The sequence below is a fragment of the Rousettus aegyptiacus genome, unplaced genomic scaffold, assembly GCF_014176215.1.
Source record: "Rousettus aegyptiacus isolate mRouAeg1 unplaced genomic scaffold, mRouAeg1.p scaffold_m13_p_12, whole genome shotgun sequence".
In the NCBI taxonomy this organism is placed as follows: Eukaryota; Metazoa; Chordata; class Mammalia; order Chiroptera; family Pteropodidae; genus Rousettus; species Rousettus aegyptiacus.
In genome coordinates, this window is record NW_023416287.1 from 43,757,791 (window position 1) to 43,766,545 (window position 8,755).

Here is an 8,755-nt window from a genome sequence, read left to right on the forward strand (position 1 = left end):
TTTTTTCTTTTGTCTCATAGTATGAGAGGAGGGGACTGAAGAGTTAGCAGAAAAAGGATGTGTATGTACAGGGGTCCACCTAGCCCAGAAGGCAGGCTGTGGCTCTGTCAGTAAGAGGACACAGGTCATATCAGCTTCAGCCTGAGAGCCAGGGGAGCCAGCTGGGAGACATTTCCCCTCTCAAGAAAATGTTTCCTTCCGGTGACCCAGCCCTGGCCTGGGAATCTGCGCCAGACTGCCAGTGATTTTCTCTGCCCTCCAGGGCCCACCAGCAGGGCATGCACTGGCTCAGCCTCCCAGTGGGCAATAAGCCCTCTAAATTGGCTCGGTCCGGCCTAGGGCTCAGCGTTTCAGAAAGAGAAGCCCGAGGACAAGGTGTGTACTGAAGTTCCCCCACACAGTTGTCCTCAGAATCCTGGCAAGTGGACATGCTGAGCAGCACTCAGCGCTGAGGAAGGCCGAAGGAGCCTGGGGAGCTCAGACCTCCCAAATAAATCTCCCAGTACTTGTTAAAAATAAGAGCAAAATAAATTATTTTTGCCTACTCCCTTCTCCTCCTGAAAGTGGTTTCCTTCATTCATCCCCTGCCCCCTTTCTCTCTTCATAAAGTTGTCCTTTCTGTTCTCCAAACAATTGCTGGTGATAGAAACCCCATCTGAGTAGCAGCTGGGTTGAAGCCACCTCTCAGCCCCAGTGAGAATCTTTAGTGACTGGTGACTGCTGAGCAGAGTGCTCACAGGCGAGGCAGCGTGGGGCTCAGGCAGGGCTGGTAGGAGAGGAATCAGTCTTTGAGGAGAGGACCACTAAAGTTTTGGTCCACTTGTCCTGGGAGCACCCATCCTCGAGCTGCAGGCTGCCCTCCTCTGAATCCATCTGTCCCTTCGTGTGGGGCTGTCCTTAGCCCATGGCGGTCACCATGCTGGATGGGTGGGGGTGGCCAAAGGAGAGGCTGGAGGAGGGGTGGATGGGTGTTGGGGTGGGCAAGATGTGTCCGGAGTGGCTGAAGGGTGGGAGGTGGCTTACAGGTGCCATGTGTCCAGCCAGGGCAGCAGCGCTAAAGGGGGAGGACTTCTCCTGCATACACTTGGACAGCTCCTCGAAGCACTCTGTCCCCTTTTTGTTCTTCTTGGATTTGTTAGACATCTTCCGGTTCCGAGTTTGGATCCCCTCCTTCTTCATGGTCAGCGGCCTGTTCACCTGGAGGGCAACACAAAGCCTTCAGGGGGTCAAGTTCCCTTCCCTGAGCAAGGCCCTCCACCCTGTACTTTGGATCATAGCAGAGGCAGGTCTGGGCTGGGGCCCCATCTTCAAATGCCAACAGTAATCCTGTCACCAGCACTGCAGTGGTTTCAGGAAGGGCGCATATCACTATGTAGAGCTGACCTCCACCCTGCAGGGCACTGAGCCCACTAAATGCCAGCATCGCCCCCGATCAACACCACTGAAATCCACTCCCTCATTTTCGTTTTAAACAGAAATACCTGTTGGGTCCTGCTGCGGGGGACACACCTCCAGCCAGCTTGCCCTCTCTTAAGGGAGCCGTTCCGGCGCTCAGGGCTTTCCCAAGCCAAGCCAAGCTGGAGAGTGTGGCTGGGGCCTCTTGCCTGGCAGCACAAAGAGCAGCAGTCCCTGGGGAGGGGTGGGGCAGGTGGAACAGGGCGGACTCACATTGTGCAGCTTGTAGTAAAGGCCACAGGCGTTGCAGACAGGGTCTCCATTGGCGTTTCGGCGCCATAAGGTGGTGGTTGTTGTCTGACAATTTGCACAACAGGTGCCTGCTCTCCTGGCAGCGGACTTAGAGAGGGAAAGCAACATTAGCAGGCTGGAACCTTATGCCCGACCTCGACCGGCCTCCCCAACCCCTGCCACACACCCACCATGCTCCCACCCTGGCCCGACCAACTTTGCCAAGGAGCTGTAAATCTCACAGGGGCATCAAGGCATCTCAAAACTGTGGGCATTTAGAATTACTCTCAGAAGGCTGATCTCACAATTGACGGGGTTTTGAGAGCTGGAAGGAAAATCAGCCATCTCTCAATCACCAAATAATCTAACTCTATAGACGGGGAAATTGAGGCCCTGAGAAGGGCACTTTAGTTTAAAAGGCTGGTTTGGTCCCCTGGAGCCCCTGAGTCTGGAGCTTGCTTCTCTGTCCCCTCCCACATGACTCCCCTCAAAATCTATGATCTGGGCAGGGGCATGGGGACCCTATGGCTGCCCAGGATGGGAATAGAAGCTGTTTAGGGAGTCTCACTCAAGCTGCACTGTCCATCGTGGTAGCACATGTGGCTATTTAAGTTAAATTTAACTACAACTTAATAAAAGTAGAAATCCCGTTTCTTCAGTTGCCTTGGCCACATTTCAAGGAATCAATAGTCACAACATGGGCTGGAGGTTACCACCACAGTGGACCGTGCAGATCTCTAACATTTCCATAATCTTAGGTATTGGACAATGCTGGTCTCTCTGTTCGGCCCTTTGTACCCTAAACCTCAGAGTTCTAACTCCCTGCCCCCAGCCCCTCAAGGAATGCAGGAGAGACATGGTCTGAAAATGAGTATCTGGTTCCTGAAGAAAGCAGTGGAAGGCTTGTTAAAGAAGGCAAGAGAGTTCACCCAAAAAAGCTGATCCCTTCTTCCTGGTCAACCAGCGTCAGCCCAGTCACAGAACAAGTTCCCCAAACACTTCCCAGAGAACCACAGGCAGCAGGGGTGGGGGGTGGGGGCCGAGGCCTTCAGAGGCTGGAATGGCCCCAGGCCAGAGCCAGGTTGCTGAGGGGCCTCATACTGCAGCCTCAGGGCGGGGAGGGTTGAGGGTGAGTAAGCAGCCCGAAGCTGGAATTCTGACTCAGGGGCCAAACCATAGCCTCCACCTCCTACCCCTACCCAGGCCCTCACCCCGCCCTCGCTGCAGGGAAAAAAAAAGGGGCCCCCAAAGAGGTGAGCAATTTAAGCCTCGTAAATCACTTTGCCCTGAAAAAATATATTTATTATTCTTAGCATTTTACACATTATTTGCAGAGTGGAGGGTATTAGAAATTTCAAAACAGCCCAGCAAGAGGCAGGACTGAGCCGAGGAGAAACTCTAAAAACTCTCGGAGTCCGGAAACAGATACGCGAAGTTTCCTTATCTTCAGGCTGCAGATGTCCGGATAGGAAACTCCGGCAGGAGATCCGAAAGGGCATTTTTAAAAAATCACTCAAATGAAAATACACAGTATAGGTGACTCCATGGAAAAATAATAAAGGGTAGGTTTTTTTGGTGGTTGGTGTGAGTGTTTTATTTAAATAGGCATGAGGAGATTGTGTGTTGGGAAGAGAGAGAGCTGCCCTAAGCCACAAGGAAAATTACTTCATGGCCCTATTTTTAAAAAGAGTTAAACAGAGGCCAGGGCACAGGAGCTGGCCCTTGGACACTCAACTTTTGGTATTTTGAGTGGGCTGGGGTGAGGGTCCCGAATGGACTGAGGAGGAGGAAATCTGGCACCCCAAAATATCTGGCCTGAAAGAAGGGCGACCCCAACTGACATCAGAGTGATTTTAATGATAAAAGAGGATTTCAAGTGGTAAAGTATCTACATTTGAAGGGCTCTGTTGTTATTGTTCTTTAAATTAACAGCTACTGCCCTGGTTAGTGTTCCCTGGGTGCCACACTGCGACCTTCTCCGCAGCCACCTGCTGACCCGCCGAGCACCCGCTACCTACCAGTCTCCGCTTGGGCTTGATGAGCGGCCTGTTCTGCCCGTTCATCTTGTGGTAGAGCCCGCAGGCATTGCACAGGTAGTGGCCAGTGCCATCTCGCCGCCAGAGAGGGGTGGCTGTGGCCCCACAGTTGACACACTCCCGGCCTTCTGAAAGGAAACAGGGAAAGATACCAGGTCTGCTTAACTGACAATGTCACGGGAGCGAGTCAAGGGCGGGCGGGTAGGCACCAGTCAGGCAGGAGTCACCTGGGCCAGATTGCTTTGGGGTGGGGTAGGTGACTTTTAGTCCTAGCCTGGGCCGAAAGAGGGATCCAAAAAATCTACCCCATAAGAGTGGGCTTCAAAGAGTAGTTTAAGGCTAAATCTCCCTGTTCAAAATCCTCTCTGAAAGAAAGGGAAACAGGGCAGGAGGGAGAAGTGCTGCCAGGGCCCCAGGGGTTCTCCAAATGAGCGACGGGGCATGGGTATTTTGCCTATAGAGGGTCGGTGGCAGAGTCCCATTTCTAGTTCTGCTTCTCCTCTTTTGTCCCCAACCGTATCTGCCACGTCTCTGCTCCTGAATCTCTGCTCCAAGTCTATGCCCTCAGCCCTTATGCTGTCTTTCTGCTCTCAGTCCAGGGTAACCTCCTTCTTTCTCCCCAACTCCCCGCTTCCTCTGAAGCCCTACAATTCAGTTTGGGAGTTCGATCGAAGCCGTTGTTCTTTAATTTAAAATAAATAACAAGTCCTTTCGTTTTCAGGCTAAGTAGGCTAAGCGACCTTGTTTTGCTGTTGTTGGCTTTTTGGTTTTTGGTTTTTGTTTGTTTTGTTTTTAAGACCATCTAGAATTCAAATAGAATGTAAAACAAACTTGGGAGAAAGGACTAATTACAGGCAAACTAGCTGGTCTGCACAGAACAGAGACCCACGGTAAGACTAAGGTAGGTGTGAATGGCGGCGTCAGGGATCCAGCAGGGTAGCTGCCTTAGCATCATGTTACCCAGGAAAATTTTTCCACATTTACTTTAAACTAAATTGTCAGTTTGTATCGATAAGAAAAGGTCGGTCTTGAACTCAGGAGTAAAAGTTTTTAAAATCTTTCTTTTTCCTCAGCTTAAAAGCATTGGGAAGGAGGCATCAACACAAGACTCTCCCCGCAGCTAGCCTCGGTTTCTGCTCTACGGCCAGATTCTTGGACAAACCCAACTTGGCCCCAGCTCCTGCTGCAAAGGAGCAGAGGCACCTACACCTCAACCCTTTGCTCTAGCCTTCAGGGAAAGAGAGCAAAAGACATGGCGGGGGTGTGGGGGCAGGGAACAGGAACAGGTCCTGGGAATTTTGCTTTGGGGAAATCTCCCAAAGAGATCCAGAGCCATCAAAATCCCAAGATTGAACTGATTGAGTTGGAGAACCAGATTCCTTAAGGGTCTGGAGTCTCTGGAGTGTACCCACAGCACGAACACATGCTCACAAACGCACGTACACACAAGTACAAATGGCCTCACTGCTCTCGCCTGCATATCACATTCTCTCACACTGAATTTTCACTTAAGATTCAGGGAGGGAAAGGGGCAATTCACCTTCTGTGTTCAAGTCTGGTGGTGGCCAGTCTTGAAGTGGGGTGAGGAGAGGGGAAGGAAAAAGTGAACTTTGGGGGGCCACCAGGAACCCTTAAGAAAAGGGCAAATGCTTTAGGGTCCCCCATTCTGGCATTTCAGACATCTGTTGGGGCTCTTAGAGAGAGACATTGCCCATCCCCCAGACCTGGGTGACTGACACTGCCCCCTCTCCCGCATCATAGCACCCACCCACCCCCAACCCTGCCATTCCCAAAGCATAAATCCTCACTTTCTCTAAGTCCCTAGCACCTGCTTTTACCTGAGCAGGAGCGTGCCTTGGTGCGCTGCTTAGGGGTGAAACTGGAGGCAGGGCCACCCAGGAAGCCTCCTGGGTGGAAGAGTCCACTGCTGTAGTCGTGGGCAGCAGCGGGCACATAGGAAGGATAGGTGGGGATGGGGTGGTGTGTGGCAGGCTGGGTGCCCATGGCAGCCAGGCCCGGGCGCAGGGGACTGCCGCTTTCCAGCTTCATGCTCTCTGCAAGCGACACCTGGTACTTGACGCCATCCTTGTCCTCCCCCCGGGGAGCACTACCCCCTGCGGAAGAGGAGGCTGGAGAGGCTGCCCCGGTAGTGCTAGGGTCAGGAGACACTTCTTTGGGAGGCGTGGGTGGGAAACCAAAAAGGTGGGAGCCAGAGTGGGCTGCAGTGGGAGCAAGGGAGGCCACAGAGCCCCCACTGCCGCCCCCGCCCCCGCTCCCAGCCCCTGGGTACACGGAAAGGGGGCCTCCGGGGCCTCCGGCAGCTGAGGGGTGCAGCGGCGTCTTGGAGAAGGGGCTCACGGTCCAGGGGTTGTGGTGGTGCGCTGCAGCCGCGGAGAGGGCTGCTTTACCGCCATCCAGCCACGGTAATCCCGGGCTGTGCAACAAGTGTGGACGGCACATCTGGCCTCCCGTCAGGCGGGCTGCGGGAAGGGAAAGAGGGGTTAGGATACAGAGCGACTGGGCCCAGCTAGGACACGGATACACAAGACTCACAATTCACAAACGACAAGCAGTAACCCCTTCCCTAAAGAAAACCAGAAATGTAACAACGGGCAATCATCAGGAATGTCAGTTTGCAGCTGAGAGACAAGTGGCACAAAAGGAACCCCACTGGACAGGGCCTGGAGGGAACCCCCACGGGCCAGTTGGAAATGGGCAGACACCTTGTGGAACCCAGACGCTCCCCAAGAGGCCTCTGCCCCCACCTTTCCCGCCCTGATTTCTCAGTTGCTCCTATTCCTGCGGATCTCACATCCGGGAAGCAGGCAGCCGGGCCTTCCTCCCCTTCCGCGCCTAGAGCGCGGCGCCGTGGCTCCCAGTCACCCATCGGCCTTGGGCTCACCGTGCGCAGGACTATAGGAGACGCGAGCCCGCGCGTGGGCCGGGTTGGCGTAGTAGGGATTGCCCTGCGAGTCAAGATGGTTGAAAAAGACGTCGACCTCGTCGGGAGGCAGTAGCTGCGCGGGCTCCATATAGTTGTGCGCCAGGCCCGGGTGGTGCGAGTCGGGGTGCTGAGCATTTAGCACGGCCGGGTGCGCCATCCAGCGCGGTTGCTCGGGTGCCACCTCCATGGGCCGCAGCGGAGGCTCGGGTTCTGGGTGGAGGCGGCGGCGGCCCTGCGCGACCGAAGAGGGCGTGAGAGGCGCAACCACAGCCCAAGTCTCCCAAAGTCCCCTTACGCGGCGCCCGGTACGCCGCTGCAGAGCTCACCAGCCGACCAGCCCAGGGTGGGAGGACAGCTTAAGGCTCAAAACGAAAGGAAGGCGGGGGAGAGGGTTCAGCCTCGTATACTCACATGGTGGCCGCTGGTCCCAAAACCGCACGCCCGTGCACACCGGGTCACACAGGAGGAAGAGACCCGACACCAGTTACCCCAACAAACGCACACACGACAGTCGTACTTTAGCCAGAAACTAACACCTTTCCGGTACACAAACACAGAAACAGACTAAAAGTTGGAGACAGGCTCCTGAGCACCCACTGGGGCACATGAACCTAGCGACAAGCACACACCTACACTTAGCGCTGGATACAAATTCTGACCTTTCTCACCCCCGCCCCACAACACTCACACACAGCCCCACCGGCGGAGAGCCAGCCCCCCGCGCGCACTCCAGGGCATCACAATAAGGACCTCTCTCAGCATGACACACCAAAGCAGTCACCCGCAACCCGGCCCTGGTCTTGCGCCCCCGCCCCTCAGACCTCTCAGAACTTGACGAGCCCCAGGCCCCCGGCCAGCCCTCGCACCCCAAACTTACGCACGCAGCACCACGGGGAGAGGGGCGAAGGCTCAGAAGGGGACAGCACCCGCGGGAGCTCTGAGGGTGGCGGGCCCAGGGACAGCGCGTCAGGCGATTGGTGTGGCTCAAGCAGTAGGAGCACGGGGCAGCGCGCTCCTCGGCCTCAGGCCCGCCGGGCTCCGGCCCCTCGGCATCCTCCGGCCTCCCTGGCGCCAGCTCCTGACTCCTGCACAGACATGAAGCGGGGGGCGCGCACGCCTATGAAGCCCGCGCCAGCCAATCAGCGCTGCGCACCGCCAGCCTCCGCCCCCCATTGGCTATGCCCTAAACTCTGGCCTGCCGGACTCTGCGACCCACCCGCCAGCGGGCCCTCTCCGCCCGCAGGTCCCTTCAGCTGGCAGGCACCCTCCCAGTGCCGTCCCCACGGCCTCTGCGGCCAACGCCCCACTACCACTCTCATCCCCAAAGCTGACAGCTGTGGCCTCTCGCGCGGACACTGCAGAATCCTCCTAACTTCTGGGACCTCCTCCCAGTAACTAACCTTCAACTGGGAACCCCTCTCCCCGCGAGCACGGGCCACAACGCTCTGGGTGTCTGTTCTCGGGACGCCAGCCCTTCCACTCTCTCGGATCCTACCTCCTGAACGTGGCCAATCGAAGTCCAACTACCTACTCATACCGCTCCCTCCCCCAACTCGGGATCTGGGCGGAGTCGGGGTGGCAGAACAGCTGAGGGATAGCAGGAACGGTAGATAGAGGGGCAGGAACTGTGGGGTCCCAGTGGGCACCTGGATCTCGCACACGAGGTCGCTTACGACTGTGGTTGACCGGGTGGAGGTGGCCTGGCAAACGGCTCCAGAGAAGGGGAGGGGGCGTCCCCTTCCCGGGCGTGGCCTTCGCAGACCAACGGGCCGAACTGCCTAGGGCGAGTCTGTGGAGACCCGGACTGGCGCCGGCGCCGGGTCTAAGGAGACGCCTGTGGGCAGGAGGAGGCATTTTTTTCCTCCCTCGGTTCCCTAAGGCTGCCCCCTGGGAAGAGGGAAGCGGTGGTCTGAGAACTCCGTTCCCTAAGTCACCTGGAACTGCTTCCCACACATCGCCAGCCCGGAGATCCAGCTCTATGTGTGGAGTGGGCCCGGTGCACAAATTTGGCTCTCTCCCATTGTACGGACGGAGGTGACCGAGGTTCGAAGGGAACCTATGGCTGAAGAGGAAAGTCGGGAACAAAGAA

The 8,755-nt window shown here is 56.2% G+C and overlaps 1 protein-coding gene across 3 annotated transcripts; it reads right to left on the minus strand.

The window, feature by feature from the left end:
* On the minus strand, positions 1–7,746 carry GATA2 (GATA binding protein 2). 3 transcript variants are annotated; one of them, XM_016132252.2, is made up of 6 exons: positions 7,544–7,746; positions 6,625–6,898; positions 5,561–6,202; positions 3,705–3,850; positions 1,669–1,794; positions 1–1,197 (listed from the first exon to the last, which is right to left on the minus strand). In XM_016132252.2, exons 2-6 carry the CDS (start codon positions 6,851–6,853, stop codon positions 898–900), a joined length of 1,443 nt encoding a protein of 480 aa, XP_015987738.1. In that variant the 5' UTR covers positions 6,854–6,898; positions 7,544–7,746; the 3' UTR covers positions 1–897. The 3 variants fall into 3 exon arrangements, with proteins under 3 accessions (XP_015987738.1, XP_015987739.1, XP_036085691.1); XM_016132253.2 differs by having other exon boundaries at positions 6,625–7,202; positions 7,544–7,659; XM_036229798.1 differs by having other exon boundaries at positions 3,705–3,847; positions 7,544–7,650.
* Between the last annotated feature and the right edge of the window lie 1,009 nt (positions 7,747–8,755).

What these genes read in the sequence shown, in the direction of transcription:
- GATA2 (XM_016132252.2), bottom strand. Translation starts at nt 6,853, where the DNA reads ATGGAGGTGGCACCCGAGCAACCGCGCTGGATGGCGCACCCGGCCGTG. An exon ending in CAAGGCACGCTCCTGCTCAG is followed by an intron (nt 3,851 to 5,560) that starts GTAAAAGCAGGT and finishes GTTTCCTTTCAG; the next exon opens with AAGGCCGGGAGTGTGTCAAC. An exon ending in TCAAGCCCAAGCGGAGACTG is followed by an intron (nt 1,795 to 3,704) that starts GTAGGTAGCGGG and finishes TCCCTCTCTAAG; the next exon opens with TCCGCTGCCAGGAGAGCAGG.